The sequence below is a fragment of the Nannospalax galili genome, unplaced genomic scaffold, assembly GCF_000622305.1.
Source record: "Nannospalax galili isolate Female #2095 unplaced genomic scaffold, S.galili_v1.0 scaffold236, whole genome shotgun sequence".
Taxonomy (NCBI): domain Eukaryota; kingdom Metazoa; phylum Chordata; class Mammalia; order Rodentia; family Spalacidae; genus Nannospalax; species Nannospalax galili.
In genome coordinates this window covers 2,834,143-2,851,963 of record NW_008338710.1, presented here as the reverse complement: position 1 = coordinate 2,851,963, position 17,821 = coordinate 2,834,143, and the positions used below count along the sequence as shown (strand labels likewise).

Below are 17,821 nucleotides of genomic sequence, written 5' to 3'. Positions count from 1 at the left end.
TGAGCCAAATCAGTAGGTCAAACATTAAAACAAACAAACGAACCCTCAACAACTCCAAATCAGGATAAATACTGTTTGATGACACTTTCAGAAGAGATTTAACAGGTGATAGGTGAAATACACACTGAATCCCTTTCATCTTGGGGTGGTAGTGAAAACTTTTCAAAGTTCTCGTGGAGCACTGCCCTGGCCACAGGTGTACCAGAAGGAAAGGAAGCAACCTGGGTGCCCACCTCGAGAGGAAACCAGCCTCACACCCCCACATTGGGCATCCCGGCCAAAACAGGAGGAAGATCACGAACGCACGCGCACACCGCGCTCCACCGAAGCGGCAGTAAGAGCGGTTCCGGGCTCTCCGCGCACCTCCCGCCTCCCGGAGGGGCCGAACGGGCACACTCCTGACGTCATCGCCGCGCGCCGCCGCCTGCGCTTTTGCTACTTCGCGGGAGAAGTTGTTGGCGCCAATGGATCCCGAACACCGATAACGGATTCTCCCAGCTGGCGGCCTGCCCACCTGCTCCTCCTCGGTTGTGGGGCTGCGATGGTGAGCCGCCCGGGGAGGTTGTGCAGCTCGGGGGCTTGGGGGCCTTTGCAGGTCGGGTGTGGACGGGGTGCCGATGCACTGCGGGCTGGGGAGGACGGCGGAGGGTGCTCGAGGGGCCGCACTCGCGGCTGGGGCGCACCGCCGCAGCGGCGCACAGGGAGGCTACAGCTACGCGGCACTCTCGCCCCCACCCCCCACTCTTGGGGGGAAGGGAGGGAGGAAGAGGAATGGTGATGGGGACACGGAGTTAAAAGTTATTTTCTTGTTCAGCGTGGTCCCACATCTCAGTTGGAGTGCTTCCGAAAGCTGTGACTTCAAGCCTTGGTCAGAAGAATGAAACAAACTTTCCTTTCTTAGGGCTAAATTAATCTCGGTCTTCATCAGCTTCTTCCCAAAGTGCTGGTCTCGGGCGTTTTGAGCGTTGATGCCAAGAGGAAGTAGTTTTACTTTGTTTAGAGTTAATTCATAGGAATTGAACGGATAACCAGGATTACCAGGAATGAAAAAATATAACGAGTTGAAACGGATGATCTATTTGACAACTGTCATTTCTTATCATCTGTTAAATAATAATCCAAAAAAAACCCCTCCCAAACCTCAGTGCATAATTTTGTGTACAGGACATTCAAATAGTTCAAGGGTGAAATAAGAGCTGGCAGTGAGCCGTTCATGGTGGCGTGGTAATAAGTACAGTCATGTGTTTGAAATAAATTTTAATTTAAAGGACAACTGAAGAAATTCTCTTAAACCAGAAGATATTTAACAATAAGATATACATTTTTTTCTGTCATTCTTCAGCTTGTCAGAATGCCATCATTCCAGGGGGAAAAGTGTTCTGCCAAATTTGGAAAAAATTTAGCTCTTTGGTTTCTTTATTCCTTCTTGCCTTTTTTCTTTTCTAATGATAATGAAAGTAGGCACTTGGGATCAGTCATCTTCTTCTGGTCAGTTTGTGAGCTGTTAGCTTTAAATACTTTAAAAAATTTAACCCACAGTAATCCCAGTTTAAAAAAGTTACAGAGGATCCAATACCCTTTTCTGGCTTCCGTGGACATTGTATGACACGGTTGAACTTACATACAGGTGGGCAAAACACTCATACACAATAAAAAAATAAGTAAATAAAAAATTCTTTTAATGTTTTTTTTTTTTTTTTTTTTTTTTTTTTTTTTAAATTTGGGACAGGGTATTGTGTAGCCTAGGCCTTGAACTTGCTATGTATGTATATAAAGGTCAGGCTGGCCTTGAACTCCTGGTCCTCCTGCCTCCACCTTCCAGGTATTCTACAATCCAGTTTTATAGTCAGTAATGGCACCATTTGAACAGTTTGTCATACATCAGGGAGATGGTTGAACCAGAGCTAGAACTTAGTGTTCCTGACTACTGTGCTATACTTGTCTAATACCTGTTTAAAACGATCAGCATTGCATTTGGAATTTAGGAACCCTGGTACTGTAGAAAGTTTGAGATTTTGAGTTTTGATGATGAAGAATGGAACAGTGTTTTAGTTTTAATAGCTTATAGTTATATTAGTATGTTTAATAGTTGTCTGGTCCTGCACAAGAAAGTAGGTTAACTTGTGTGAATCCTCCTGCCTGAGCCGCCCAAGTGCTGGGATTACTGCTGTGAGCAAATCATACCCAACAAGTAGATTAACTTTAATCTCTTTGTCTCTATTTTACTTGCAACAAGGATAGGGTGAATAATAACTATCTTAAGTGATTGTTTTGAAAATTAAAAAAAAAGTTAAGGGCTGGAGAGATGGTTCAGTTGGTATCTACAAGCCTAAGAATCTGAGTTTGGGTCCCCAGGATCCACATAAAATCCAGGCATATGTGTGTGTGTGTGTGTGTGTGTGTGTGTGTGTGTGTGTGTGTGGTGTGGTGTGGTGTGTGGTGTGTGTGTGTAACGCCATTCTGGGGGAGTGGAAACAGATTCCAAATCTCCTTGACCAGCTAGCCTAGCAGAATCCATGTTCTCCAGGTTGAGTAAGGTACCTTGCCTCAAGAAATAAGGTGGAGGGGCTGGAAAGATGGCTCAGCAGTTAAGAGTACTTGCTGCTCTTTCAGAGGACTGCTGATTCAGTTTCTAGCACCCATGTGGTGGCTTACAACCATCCCTAACTCCAGTTCTAGGGAATGATATGCTCTTCTGGCCTCCTTGGGTACCAGGCATGTACATAATCCACATGCATCCATTCAGGCAGGCATTTATACCCCCCCAAATAAATAAATCTTAAAAAAAATAAGGTGGAGGGGCTGGAGAGATGGTTCAGCAGTTAGGAACACTGACTGTTCTTGCAGAAGACCGGGGTTCGAATCCCAGCACCCACATGGCAGCTAACAACTGTCTGTAACTCCAGTTCCAGGGGATCCAACAGCCTCTTCTGTCCTCCATGGGCATTGCAGGACACAGGTGCACTTATCTGCATGCAGGCGATACACGCATACACATAAAATAAAAATAATAAAGTATTTTAAAAAGGTGGAGAGCAATTGAGGAAGACCCTGAGTTTGACCTCTGACATGCATGTACATACATGTATACATATACACATGTATACATGTGCATGTATAGTCATGCCACATACATTCACACATATGAACATGTTCACACACAGACATACACAAAACCCAACCCCTCCCCCCTTTAAACAAACTATATGTACAACTTTCATTCTGAGCCTGGCATGCAGTAGTTATTATACCATTGTTCCAGGGCTAATGGTTTTCTCAGAAAGGATGCTGGAAAGTTACATGGGGTGTTTTTCTTTGTTTGGTTTTTTAAATAAAAAAAAAATTATTTGAACATTTTATAGATGTTTACATAGGTTTTTGAGGGGCTGAGTAAGCTGGGAATGGTGGTGAATGTTTGTCGATTCAGTACTTGAGAAATGGAGGCAGGAGGGTCAGGAGTTCCAAGTCAAGCCTCCCTACATAGTTCAAGGCCAACTTGGGCTCATGAGACTGTTTAAAAAAAAATGGGGGCATCATAGATGCCTCATGTTATGGTAAGCAGCAGATTGTATGACTAATTTTTGATCACCAAGGTTCTTTCTAGGCTTCTGTTTCAATTTTTTGTGTATGTGTGTGTACTGTGCTCGTGGAAGCCAGAGGAGGATATTGGGTGTCCTACTATAACTGTCTGCCTTAGCCTTTTGAGACAGGGTCTTGTCACTGAACCTGGGACTTGCTGTTTCTCTGTTAGGCTGACTGGCCAGCAAACCCCAGGGTACCTTCCGGGCTCTGCTTCCCTCAGTGCTGGAATTACAGGCACATATGGCCATACCCAGTTTTATGTGGGTGTTGGGGATCCAAACTCAGGTTCTCTTGCTTGTTCAGCAAATACTGTTACCTACTGAGCCATCTCCTCAGACCCACCTTACTTTTTGAAACAGGGTCTCTCTTTGAACCTGGATCTCAACCAGTTTGCTATGTTGGCTGACCAGTAAACTCTAGGGATCTGTCTCCATCTCATTAGTGGTAGGATGCTTGCCACCATGCCTGGCTTTTTATATGGGTGCTGGGGATTCATCAGGTCCTCATGCTGTGTGGTAAATGCTGACTGAGCCATCTCCCTAGCTCCTAGTTTATTTTTTTTAGTACTTAAAGCAAACTTCTTTGCAGAAAAAAAAGGGCTAAATTAATCATTAAAAAAAAAACCAAAAACCTGTTAAGAGGAAAATGTTCTAGGTGGCTGTATGGTGCCCACCTTTAATCTTAGCAGAGGCAGGTAGATTGCTGTGAGATTGAGGCCAGCCTGGTCTACATAATGAGTTCTAGGTCAGCTGAGACTACAGGATGATACTGTGTCAAAAATGAAAACAAAACAAAATTAAAAAAAAACAACAAAAAACAAGAAAAGGAAAAGGTTCTAGAAAGTAGACAAGAATTTTGTATTACATTGCTATTTAATTTTGCCCTTCAATTTTTAACACAAAAAGAAGCCTAACAAAACCCAGAATAAAGTTCTGTTTAATAAGTGTTTATTAAATACCTGTGTATAAGTGATATTATGGGACAGCAATTCTTCTGTTTGGGTCACAGTTCCCTTTGACAAATGTGGTGAGCCATATGCAAATTTTCTGACCAGAGAAGTACATACAGATACGAGGGGATTCACCTCTTTTCTAAGGCCCTTCCAATAAAAGGTTAACAACTTTGTCCAGGGCCTTGTTGAACTTGAGGTCCTCCCAATAAATGTGGGCCTTGACTTTTTAACTCTCTTGAATTTTGAACCATATGAACATGTTACCTAATAAATAAATAAATAGAAATAAAAATTTAAAATATTTTCTTATTTTTATTTTTTATGTGTATGAGTGTATTGCCCTCATGTATGTAAGTGCACGTGTGTTGTGCAGTGCCTGAGGAGGTCACAAGAGGGCGTCAGATCCCCTGGAACTGGAATTACCGACGGTTGTTAGCCACCATGTGGGTGCTGGGAATCGACCCGAGTCCTTTACAAGAGCTGGAAGTGCTTTTAATCACTGAGCCATCTCTCTCTAGGCCCCAGAAATAAAAATTTTTAATGAAAGGAATAAGAAATAAGCCATATAAACAATTTGGATTGCTGTGAGATTTGTTTGCTGAAAACATAAAGAAAATCTGAGAGGCGCTTTTTTATTACTCAGCATATCCAGTTGTCTAGTATAATTGAAAATATGCATAAGGTTGAAATAAATACACAAATACATGTTTATTTGTGTATGCCCACATGTGTGTGACTGCCTGTGGAGGCCAGAAAGGGGTGTTGGATTCCCTGGAGCTGGAGTTATAGGCAGTTTTGAGCTACTGGATGTGGGTGCTGGGAACCACACTTGGGTCCCTTGGAAGAGCAGCAAGTCCTCTTAACCTCTGAACCATCTGTCCAGGTCCCAATTCACATCAGTCTTAATGGATAGCCTTTTTCTAGTGCCATCAGGAGAGTTTGAATACAGTGCAGTCCGAGTTTCCCCACCTCACTCTGCAAGTACCTTTCATATTACAGTTGGCTATGTGAAAGGCTCCTCTTGGAAGAGGGCTGACTATGCTGTAATACAGCTTTTCCTCACTTGACCTGTGAGGCCCCTACCTATGATTTTGGTTTTCATTTCTTATATGGGGTGTGAAATACAAAGGTGCAAGTTTAGTCTTTTTTGTATGTGGGCATCTTAACCTCATCCTGGCACCATTATTTATTATTACTGTTTTCTTTTTTTTTTTTTTTTGAGATGAGATCTCATGTAGCCCATGCTAGCCTTGGCTTACTGATCCCTCCTGCCCCCACCTCCAAATGCTGGGATTATAGGTGTGTGCAACACTGGCCAGCCTTATGGTGTCATTTTTTGAATAGATGGTTCATTATCCTATTGAATTATCTTGGCCCTTTTGTAAAATATCAATTAAGTATAAATTTGAGAGTTTTTTGGACTCTGAATTCTGTTCCATTGTTCTGTGTGTTCATCCTAATGTGACAGTTTCTCACTGTGGCTTTGTAAAAATTGTTAGCACGGGTCCTCCAGCCTTGTTCTCTTTCAAGACTGCTTTGGCTGATCCAGACTCTTGAGTTTCTAGGTGAGTACAGTACTTACTTGTTTATTTATGGCATTGTTAGGGATTGAATCAAGAACCCTGTGTATGTGTGGTGGGCAGGCATTCTACCTCTGAGTTACATTCCCACATTCCCAGCTCCTCCATATAATTATTTATTTATTTTTTTGAGACAGCATCTCCCTATAGACCAAGCTGGCCTGGACCTTAGAGAGTTCTGCCTGCCTCTTCCTCTTAGTGCTGGAATTAAAGGTGTGCACCACCAGACTTGGCCTTCATATAATTTTTAAAGCCAGCAAAATCAGATGGGCTTAAAATTTTATTTATTTTTATTTTGTATGTATGAATATTTTGCTTGCATGTAGGTAAATGCACTATGTGTGTGTGATGCCCACAGAGTCCAGAAGAGAGCGTCAGGTCCCCTGGAGCTGGAGTTGCAGGCTGTTGTGAACTTCCCAGTATGAGTACTGGCAACCAAACATGGATCCCCTGCAGGAGCCGCAAGTGCTCTTTTTAACTGCTGAGCCATTTCACCAACGTTTTTTCCTTCCTTCCTTCCTTCCTTCCTTCCTTCCTTCCTTCCTCCCTCCCTCCCTCCCTCCCTCCATCCCTTCCCTCCCTTCCTTCCTTCCTTCCTCTCTCGCTCCCTTGCTCTCTCGTTCTTTCACTCTCTTGCTCTTTCTTTTTTTGAGGCAAGATCTGACCTTAGTAGCCCCAGTAACATCCAACTTGTGTAGCCCAGTTGTTCTCAAACTTGTGATTCTTCTGCCTCAGCCTCCTAAGTGCTGGAATTACAGATGTGAGCTAATACTCCTGGCCTTCTTTCCTCTTTCTTTCTTTCTTTTTTTTTAAATTAATTTTTTTATGTGTATCAGTGTTTTGCCTGCTTGTGTATATGTGCGTTATGTGTGTGCCTGGTGCCTGTGGAGACCAGATCCCTTGGGACTGGAGTTATAGACTGTTGTTAGCTGCCATGTGGGTGCTAATATTCAAACCTGGGACCTCTGCAAGAGCAGCCATTGCTCTTAACCAGTGAGCCATCTCTTCAGCCCCTTTCCTATTTCTTTTTGCTAGAATTTCCATATTGAATACAAACGGTAGGAGTAGACATCTTTTTTTCAATCTTAGTGGGAAAGTTTTCCAAGTCCAAGAGCTAATTTTTTGCTTCCAAAATACATGGCCTTAGTATAATTTTAAATATTTAAAAATTATTAGCCGTACTTCATGGTTCATGCCTGTAATCATAGCTCTTGGGAGACTGAGGCAAATAGATTATGAGTTTGAGTCCAACCTGTGCTACATAATGTAGTGAGTTCCAGGATAGCCTGGGCTACAAAAGTGAGTTCCTGTATCAGAAAACCAAAACCAAGCCTAGTGTGGCAGCTCATTCCTGTAATCTCAATACTGGAGAAGGCTGAGGCAAGAGGATTGTTGAGTTTGAGGCCAGCCTGGGCTACATGATGTGCATTCCAGGACAGCCTGGGTTATAAAAGTGAGACCCTGTCTCAAAAAAGCTAATAAACACAGCCTGGGCTACAAAAATGAGACTTCTCATTGCCCATCAAACAAAATGAAAACAAAAAACCAACCCAAAAAGCAAACCTAAATGAGAAAAACAGCAAAACTAAAACAAAAAAGTTATTACATTTTATCACGATTGTTCTCTGCTGTACCATACTGACTGCAGCACTGCAGTACTGCATATTTTAGTAAAAAAATGTAGTAGTTTTGCATTTTTTCTTTTCTTTTTTTTGTCTTTTTGAGATAGGATCTCCCTGTGGCCTGGAACTTGCTACTTAGACCAGACTGGCCGTGAACTCACAGAGATCCCCCTGCCTCTGCCTCCCCAGTGCTGGGATCAAAGGTGTGCGCCTAGGCAGTTTTTAGTGGCTTATAAGATAAAAAAATATTTGTATTTGGGTTGATTTTTCTGATGATCAGTTTCTGTTTGTGAATTTGGTGGGCTATTTAAAAATGTTAAACGGAACTTTGTATTTCTTTGTTATTTTTAAAATAGAGAAGTAAAACAAATGTATTTTACTCTGCAGAGCACTGTGGAACTCAATTTTGCATATAGTATTGTGTGTTTCTTTGGAGGTGAATGAGCACAGTGAGATTCTGCATTTTCTTCCTCTTTTCTTTTGAGACCAGGTCTGACTATGTAGCCTTGGCTGACTGGAACCAACTATCTGCTCAGATTACAGGGGCATGCCACCACACATGGCTGGATAAAATTTTTTCCCTTATTTTAATTTTATTTTTTTGGTGTTTTTGAGACAGGGTCTCCCTGTAGCCCCAGCTGTCCTGGAACTCACTATGTAGACCAGGCTAGCCTTGAACTCACAGAGATCCGCCTGCTTCTGCCTCCCAAGTGCTGGGATTAAAGGCGTGTGCCACCACACCTGGCAAATTTTTTCCCTTATATTTAAGCCAATCTTAACTTTAAAAACTTACTGGAGAATGACTTCTTGGCATTCTCAGTTTCCTGGTCTGTGAATTGAGGTTAATAACTTGTAGGCTTGTCATGTGGATTAGGTATATTGATTTCACTTAATTATTTTTTAATTATTTTTTAGATAGACTCTCATTTATCCTAGGCTGGCCTCAAACTCACTACATACAGTTAATGATATTGAACTTCAAATCTCCTGCCTCCGTCTCCTAAATGCTGGGAGTATAGACATGCACTACCACGCTCAGCCACAATCTGTTATTTTGCAGTGCTGGAGATTGAACCTAAGGCCTTACACATGCTAGGCAGTTGCTATACCTCTGATTTATATTCCCAGCTCCATGTTCAGAATTTTGTGTATGTGTGTGTTTATTTTTGCATATTTCTAGGGAAAATGCAGCTTTCATTAAATCTACAAAAACTTAAAAACTACGGATATGGTTAGTGAAAAACCATCTGTTTTGTTTCTTTGGCATACATTTTTGGCATATTACATAAATGGGCAACCTGTGACTGTCAGCTCTTTTTACTGGCATATAGGCTCTGTAAGGGTAAAGGCTGTGAGGACAGGGGCTGCTGTCTAGTATCTGGCATATGGTACATTCACCATAAATAATTAATATATGAATATGTACAAATAAAGTTTTTATTCCTAGTAAAAATCAAGAAGATAAAGTTTGAACTGGAGAGATGGCTCAGTGGTTAAGAGCATCTACTGCTGTTGCAGAGGGCCTGAATTTGGTTCCTAACATCTATGTCTAGTCCCTCACAGCCACCTGTTACTCCAGCTTCAGTAGAATCTGACACCTCTGGCCTCCTTGGGAACCTGCACTTATGTGTGTGCATGCACACATACATACACAATTTTTAAAAAAATCTTAAAAAAAAAAAAAAAGGTAAAACTTGCCAGGTGTGCTAGTGCACGCTTTTAATTCCAGCACTTGAGAGGCAGAGGCAGGTGAATCTCTGTGAGTTCGGGGCCAGCCTGGTATACATAGTGAGTTTTCGAGGCCAGCCTGGTCTACGTAGTGAGTTCCAAGCCAGCTGGGGCTACAGGGAGACCCTGTCTCAAAAAGACCCCCTCCTCCCCCCAAAAGGATAAAACTTGCTGATATGAAAGTATCTGCTCCAGTCTTTTCTGTATGCCTTTGTGTCTATGCTAGTAAACCATTTTATGACACTGGTAGCCTGGAGAAGTACAGTGTTTTACTCTATTACTGTTTGTTTGTTTATTTATTTATTCATTTATTTATTTATTGGTATTTTTGAGACAGGTCTCCCTGTAGTACCAGCTGACCTAGAACTCACTGTGTAGACCAGGCTAGTCTCAAACTCACCAGCCAGCCTCTGCCTTCCAAGTGCTGGGATAAAAGGCATGCACCACCATGCCTGGCCTGTTTTACTATATTATAGGTTTATGTTTGCTTTGAACTTAAGTTTTATGGTCATTCATGTAGGCAGTTGAAATTTTGAATTTTTGGATCAGAAATCAGTTTGGAAATGTTGACTTCATGGAGTATGTTAGCTGTGGTGAGAATGCCGAAATTCGGAAATACACCATTGTGTCAGGCGTAGTCAGCCTCAAATACTTTAGTTGTTGCAGTTATGCAGGTTTGAAAGGAGACCCTTTAAACCTAAATTAGATAATTATTTCCATGTTCTGTTCAGTTTTGTCCATTTGTAGTTTTGGGTCAGGAACCTGAAAACTTCTGTGATAGTGTTTAATTGAAAGAGTAGCTTAAGCCTGGAATATATAATGTGTTAGCATCTTCTGGACTCAATTAGAATTTTCATTGTCTGGGAGGAGTCTGTCAGGGAGACTGACAGCAGATTACAGACAGTGGCAGGAACAGTCTTTATTCTATCTATACTTCTGTTCCCAGGCTTATCTTGGCTTTTGTTTTCTAAAGGCAGAAAAGCTTAAGACCAGAGAGTTTAATGAAAGGTCTTTGAGAGCAGAGACTTTTGCCTGTTTCATGTCAAGTGTCATTCCTGGCTTCTAGAAGAATTGTAGAAGTATTGAGTGATAACCTGAGTGAATAGAGGAATGGGGATTTACGAGGCTTTCCCCCCGAGCTTGTTACTATTCCAAGTTTTTTCAGACCACGCTGATATTATGCTCACGGTGTCTTCCTCCAAGAGCGGGTTCTTGAGGTGGGTACTAGACTTTGCTGTATTAGTAATGCCAGTTGTGTACCAGCAATATCTCTGATTTCTTTGTAAAGTATTTGGTTAAAAACCAACTTTGAAGAAGAGGAAGTGTCCTATTAAAAATGAAAGTAAGCCAGGTGGTTGTGGCGCAGGCCTTTAGTCTCAGCACTTGGGAAGCAGAGGCAGGCAGATGGATCTCTGAGTTTCAGGCCAGCCTGATCTACATAGTGAGTTCCAGGTCAGCTGGGGCAACAGGGAGACCCTGTCTGAAAAAGACCCCCCCCCAAAAAAGAGAGTAATTTGTATTTTTGTAGCCACAACATTGCAATATGACATGAGAGTAAGGTAGGTGCACTCTCCTTAATCCTGGCACTCGGAAGGCAGAGGCTAGAGGATCTCTATGAGTTAGAGAATAGTCTTGACTGCGTAGAGTCCAGGCCAGCCAGGGCTATGTAGTGAGACCCTCTTGTCTTAAAAAAAAACAAAAACAAACCCGAACAAACCTAAACAACCAAAGTAAACCGCCTTTTTTTGTTGTGAATTTCATACACTCACATAATGTGATCGCTTTTGTTTTGTGTTTTTTTTTTGAGACAGGGAATCCCCTGTAGCCCAGCTGGCCTGTAACTAGCTATATTAGCTGGCCTGGATCCTTATGCCTCTGCCTCTGCCTCTCAAGTGCTTGGGTTCCTTCCCTGTTCCCATACTTTTCCTTTCCAGCATTGTGTGCTTTTAAAAATCTTTTAAGGTTTACTGGATGTGGTTTTAAGCCTTTAATTCCAGCACTTGGGAGGCAGAGGCAGGCAGATCTCTGTGAGTTCAAGGCCAGCCTGGTCTACATAGTGAGTTCCAGGACAGCTGGGGCTACAGGGAGACCCTGTCTCAAAAACACCAAGAAAAAAAACGCTTTCTTGTGTGTGTTATATTCACACTTATATGTACACCAATGCATGTGCAGAGCCCATAAGGAGGCATATCAGGTCTCCTCTATCATTCTGTCTTATTCTTTTGAGACAATTTTTCACTGACTCCTCCAGCTAGGTTGGCAGCCAGCAAGCTCCAGCTTCTTTTGTCTTTGCCCCTGCCTCAGTTCCTGGACTGCAAATGTGTGCAACCATGTCTAGCTTTTTATGTCGGTTATGGGGAGTTGAACTCAACTCCTCACGCTTGCATAGCAAGCACTCTTATCAGCTGAGCCGTCTCTCCAGCCCGTCTTCAAATTTCTTAAAAAAAAGCAAGTAGAGGAGGGGCTGGAGAGATGGTTCAGCAGTTAAGAGCACTGGCTGTTCTTGCAAAAGACCTGGGTTTGAATCCCAGCACCCACATGGCAGCTAACAACTGTCAGTAACTACAGTTCCAGGGGATCTGACAGCCTCTTCTGTCCTCTACAGGCATTGCATGACAGGGGTGCACTTACCTATGTGCAGGCAATACACACATACACATTAAAAAAAAAAAAAGCCCCGGGCGTGGTGGTGAACACCTTTAATACCAGCACTCAGGAGGCAGAGGCAGGTGGATCTCTGTGGGTGAATCCAGGCCGGCTAGGGCTTCAGCTGTCTCAAAAAGACTGAAAAAAAAAGCAAGTAAAGGGGTTGGAGGATGACTCAGTGGTTAAGAGCACTGGCTACTTTTGTAAAGCACCTAGGTTCTGGTCCCAGTACCCATGTGGCAGCTAACAACCATCTGTAACTCCAGTTCCAGGGGATCAGACACCTGGCCTCTGAAGGCATTGCATGACACAACACTCATGCAGGCAATACACTCATATACATAAAATAAAAATAATAAAATATTTTAAAAAGCAAGTAAAATAACAAAAATCCCAATTAAGTCAGGTGTGGTGGCAGCACTTGGGAGGCAGAAATTATCATGTTCTCTTACATTGTTTAAAAGTTTACAGTTTAGGGGCTGGAGAGATGGCCCAATGGTTGGGAGTACCCACTGCTCTTGCAGAGGACCTGAGTTCAGTTCTCAACACCCACATGGTAGCTCACAACTGCCTGTAAATCCAGTTGCAGAGGATCCAGTGCCCTCTTCTGGCCCTTGACTTGGGCACCAGGCAGGGACGTAGTACACACACATGCAGGCAAACACTCATACACATTAAAAAAAAACAATTTTTTTTTTTCACAGTTTAAAAAGTGTTGAACTGCTCGGTGTGGGGGCTGTCAAGGCTAGCCTGGTCTATATAGTGAGTTGCAGGCCAGCTGGGACTACAGGGTGTTGAGCACCCTGGTGGCACAGGCCTGTAATCTCTGCCACAGAGAGGCTAAGGCAGGAGAATGGCAAGTTCAAAGCCAGTCTGGGCAACTTAGAGAGACCCTGTCTCTTTCTCTCTCTCTCTCCTTTTTTTTTTTTTTCGGTCTTTTTGAGACAGGGTCTCCCTGTAGCCCAAGCTGTCCTGGAACTCAACTGTGTAGACCAGGCTTGCCTTGAACTCACAGAGATCCGCCTGTCTCTGCCTCCCAGTGCTGGGATTAAAGGCTTGCGCCACCATGCCCGGCGACCCTGTCTCAAAGGGTAAGAAGTAGGCTGGGAGTGTAGTTTAGTGATAGAATACTTATCTAGTGTGCAAAAGGCCTCAGGTTCAGTCCTCAGTGTTATTAAAAAAAAAAAAAACAAAAACAAAAATAAGTGTTGAAAGTTTGTATTCCTAATGGGAAAACAGAATCTGAATGAATGCAAACCATTGTAAAAAGCTGGAGCTGCATTTGGGGCTGAGGGGTAGGGATTAGTGTTAAAGCACACATCTGTTGACAGTACAGCCAAAACTTAACAGTTACTCAGACATCCATTAAGTGATCTAGGCTCAATAAAGGCTTTGTCAGAAGGATGTTGTGCTTTCACTCCAAATTTGTCTTCCCATTTTTTGATGAAATTCATTACCTTTGGGTTGCTCAAATACTTTAACATATTTACTTGCTTCTCTACCATATCCAGAAAGGCCACAGTCACTTCTGGATCCTGCATAGCTAAACCTCTGGGGCATTAAGCATTCCCTGAGCCCAGGCATTCCTCCCATTCCAGGCATGCCCGCTCCTCTTCCAGGCATTCCTGAAAATGATCAGGCATTACTCCAGGAAGGCCCTGTGGAAAAGCTGTTCTGAGCTCCTGATTGAAGCTGACTGCTGCCTCCCTCTGCTCTCATGCTAATTTTAACCCTTTCAGTTCTTTTTTGATCTCACTTCACAGTCTGATTCTTTCTCCTGTGTTCTGCAGTTTTCAGGGCCCACCCTTGAATTTCATTTTTAAAAAAGATATGTATGTATGTATGTGTGTATTTTTGATTTTTTTTCTTTTTTTGACGTGGTCTGCCTATAGTCCCAGTTGGCCTGGCACTTGCTATGTAGACCTGGCTGTCCTCAGTCTCACAGAGATCCCTCTGCCTCTGCTTCCTGAGTGCTGGGATTCAAGGTGTGCATCACCATGACTAGCGTGGATTTTTTTTTTAAGATTTATTTTTATTGTAATGTGTGTGTGTGTGTGTGTGTGTGTGTGTGTGTGTGTGTGTGCACATTAGTACAGGTGCCTATAGAGGGTGTCACAGCCCCTGGAGCTGGTGTTATAGGTGGTGTGAGTGGCCTGATAATGGATGCTGGGAACTGAACTCAGGTCCTCTCTAAGAGTAGTATGAGCTCTCAACTACCAAGCTCTTTCTCCAGCCCTTCCACCCTTGAATTTCTGTCAGTACTGCTCCTTATCATAGATAAGGGCAACACTTTGGGCTACTTCTATCTAGTGGGTTAGAAATGTGTACATTTCCCTCATCTCTTGTAAGGTTGAGCTGAATCATGGTTTGTTTCAGTTTCTCTGTCACTGTCTTAGATGGCAATATTTGGCCTCTAATTTGGTGAAGACAATAATTCTTTTAATATACAGTGTGTATAGGATAATTGAGGATTTAGCTTGAATGCATCTATGAAGAAACTGGTAGCTATCTGTAGTCCATCATTATTTAGGGATACAATGGCAGTGCCTGACCCTCTCCGTGTCTTGCATTTCTCTTTCTTTTCCTTTTCTTTTTTTGGTCTTTTTGAGACAGTGTCTCCCTGAACCCCAGCTGGCTTGGAACTCACCAAGTAGACCAGGCTGGCCTTGAACTCACAGAGATCCTCCTGCCTCTGCCTCCCAAGTGCTGGGATTAAAGGCTTAAACCACTACGCCCAGCTCATCTACCCATTTCTTATCTTTGACTTTTTTTTTTTTTGACTTGTTTTTATTTTATGTGTATGAGTGTTTTGCCTGCATGAACGTAATTGCACTGTGTGTGTGCAATGTCCACAGAGGCCAGAAGAGGGTGTCAGGTACTCTGGAACTAGAGTTAATGGATGGTTGTTAGCTGCAATGTGGGTGCTGAGAACTGAACTCTGGTCATCTGCAAGAGCAGCCAGTGCCCTTAACCACTGAACCATCTCTCCAGCCCTCATCCATTTCTGAGGAGCCCCTATGTCTATTCAATTACACCTTCCTCTTCTATTTCTACATCACTTTCCTGGCTTGATGACTTTTTCCCCTTACTTTGTTACTGTTTCTTCTTGATATTTTCCTCTCATTGAGTTTTATTGGTAGCAGGTGGTCCTATACCTAGTCCTGTCCTTCCACAGCCCCAGGAAGCACATTTCCTCTGTATTCAGAGAGCTCAGATCTTGCTTACACATTTTCATGAAGGTTTGAAACTGGCTTGCTTGTTTTGCTAGGTGTCCTTGGACTTTGCTGGGTGTCAGTTGTTGGGAGACTCTGAGAGGCAGAGGACCTGACTGAGGAGGCTGCAGCCCAAATACTTGCAAAGCAAGTCTGTTTTTAACTTTATTTTATATAAACAAGAACCTTTCTGAGCCCAGATGTGGACTAATCATCCATGTGTTCATTGAATATTCTCTGCTTATCTGGCGTGCTGACATGTGCTTAACACAGGATGGTAAGATAACAAGCCTATTGTATAGAACCTACAGAAATGTCTTCAAACTTAAATTTTGATGAGTATCAGATGTACTTTCATGTTAAGGCCCAGTTTAGGTGTTGCCTCCTAGGTCCTGGGTCAGGTGGTCCTGGTGCTCTCACAGCCTTATGATTAGCACTGTCTGTGCACTGGACTATATAAGTTCTTACATACTACTTTGTCTCCCAAAGTAGTCTTCATGAGGGCATTTTTCTCATACAGGGATGTTCACTTTGCATCCTAAGTCCCTGCACTGTGTCTTCCTGTAAGCATATAAGAATAAATGGGTCAAGATTGCTGGTGGTAGGGTATGTCTGCTTTTGCACAGTTCTTAGAACCATGGAAACACTTGAGTAGACAATCATGGTCCAGTTGAGGATTGGATAGGGATTTGGAGATGGAGGACCAGATTCAATTTCAGAAGTTTTTGGTGTGTAACCTCTAACTTATCATAGGGATCTTGTGCGGCAAGTGACATCGAGGAAGCTAAGGGACAGCAAAATGGAGTAACTCATCTGGTGTCCTTTTACTGTCAAACCTGCTAAGACCCTTTGCTTATCTGTCTTAACTGTTGTTCTGTGTACTCATTCATAAAATGGGGATATGTTCTATTTTCATTTGCATTGTTCACCTCACAGGATCATCAAAAAAGGCAAGTTATTATAAAACTTGAAAAATTTTATTTTTTTTTTTTTTTTTAGTTGTTGGTGCTAAAATTTGTTTTTAACTTGTGAGTTTTTCCTGAATCATTTACCTTGCTTTAATTGACCTGCTTTTTTAAAAATTGGTTGCCAGGATAGGAGAGTTAATTACTTTATCATTTGCTAAGATTTATTTTATTTAAAAAAAAATATGGGCTGGGGTGTGGTGGCTCATGTCTTTAATCCCAACAGAGGCAAGTGGATCTCGAAGAGTCCAAGGCCAGCCTGGTCTACATAGTGAGTTCCAGGCCAGCTGGGGCTACAGGGAGACCCTGTCTCAAAAAGACCAAAAAAAAAAAAAAAAAAAAAAATTACGGAGCCCAGTGTGGGGGGCATATACCTTTAATCCCAGCAGTGGCAGGCAGATCTCTATGAGATTGAGGCCAGCCTGGTCTATATAGTGAGTTCTAGGCTAGCTGGGGCTACAGGGAGACCCTTTTTCAAACAAACAAGCAAAAATTATGGGTATGTGCATGTGAGTGCAGAGGCCATAAGAGGGTGTTGAATCTCTTGGAGCTGGAGTCACAGGCAGTTGTGAGCCATCTGATGCGGTGCTGGGAACTGAACCTGGGTCCTCTGGGAGAACAGTGTAAGCTCTTAACCACTGAGCCATCTTTTTAACCCTTTTCATTTCTTTTAGAAATGGAATCACTGGGACAAAAGGTATGCACATATTTTATTGGCCACACGTCGGAACACCTGAGTGCGGAAGTCTGAGCCGGTCTCTACTCTTTATTTATTTTTGTCTTTCTGAAGCAGGGTCTACTCACTATGTAGACCAGGCTGGCCCTGAACTCACAAAGATCCGCCTGCCTCTCTGCCTCCCAAGTGCTGGGATTAAAGGCGTGCACCACCACACTCGGCATGTTTTTGCATTTCTTTTATAATTTGCCTTGTGTTAGCTTTTATTTAGTTGTCTATTTGGTTGTCTTTTATTGATTTGGAGGAGCCTGTTCATATATTACATATGTTAATAGATATGTTAAAATTTTGTTTATGACATCTTGTTTCATATTTCTCTCGTCAAAAATTTTTTAAGTTAATATTTTGAGATAGGGGCTTGCTTATATAGTTCAGAGTGGCCTTGAACTAATCTTCCTCTTTCCCCTCCCAAGTGCCAGCATACCTGGTTTTATGTAGCACTGGGTTGGAACCCAGGCCTTCATACATCTTGGGCAAGCACTCTATTAATGGATCTACATCCCCAGCTCCCAGTTTTTGTTTGTTTTTAAGGTAGGGCTTTACTGTGTAGCTCTGGCTGGCCTTAGACTCCCAGCATTCCTTCTAGGAGATGAGCACCATGCCTAGTAAATCTTTCTGGATATTTGGAAATCTTTTTTTAAAAAAAATTGTATTTATTACTTTTATTTTAAATATGAGTGTATTGCCTGCATGTGTGTAAGTGCACCCATGTCATGCAGTGCCAGTGGAGGTCAGAAGAAGGCATCTGATCCCCTGGAACTGGAGTTATGGATGGTTGTTACCTGCCATCCTGCCATG

The 17,821-nt window shown here is 42.6% G+C and overlaps 1 protein-coding gene across 1 annotated transcript in view; it reads left to right on the top strand.

Annotated features, from left to right (window-relative positions):
* The first annotated feature begins 236 nt into the window (after positions 1-236).
* Rfc1 (replication factor C subunit 1) overlaps positions 237-17,821 on the top strand; it is a 91,778-nt gene continuing 74,193 nt past the window's right edge. Inside the window, exon 1 of the mRNA XM_008833232.3 lies at positions 237-544. Coding sequence (XP_008831454.1) covers positions 542-544 — 3 coding nt within the window. The 5' untranslated portion in view covers positions 237-541. The remainder of the gene's footprint in view (positions 545-17,821) is intronic.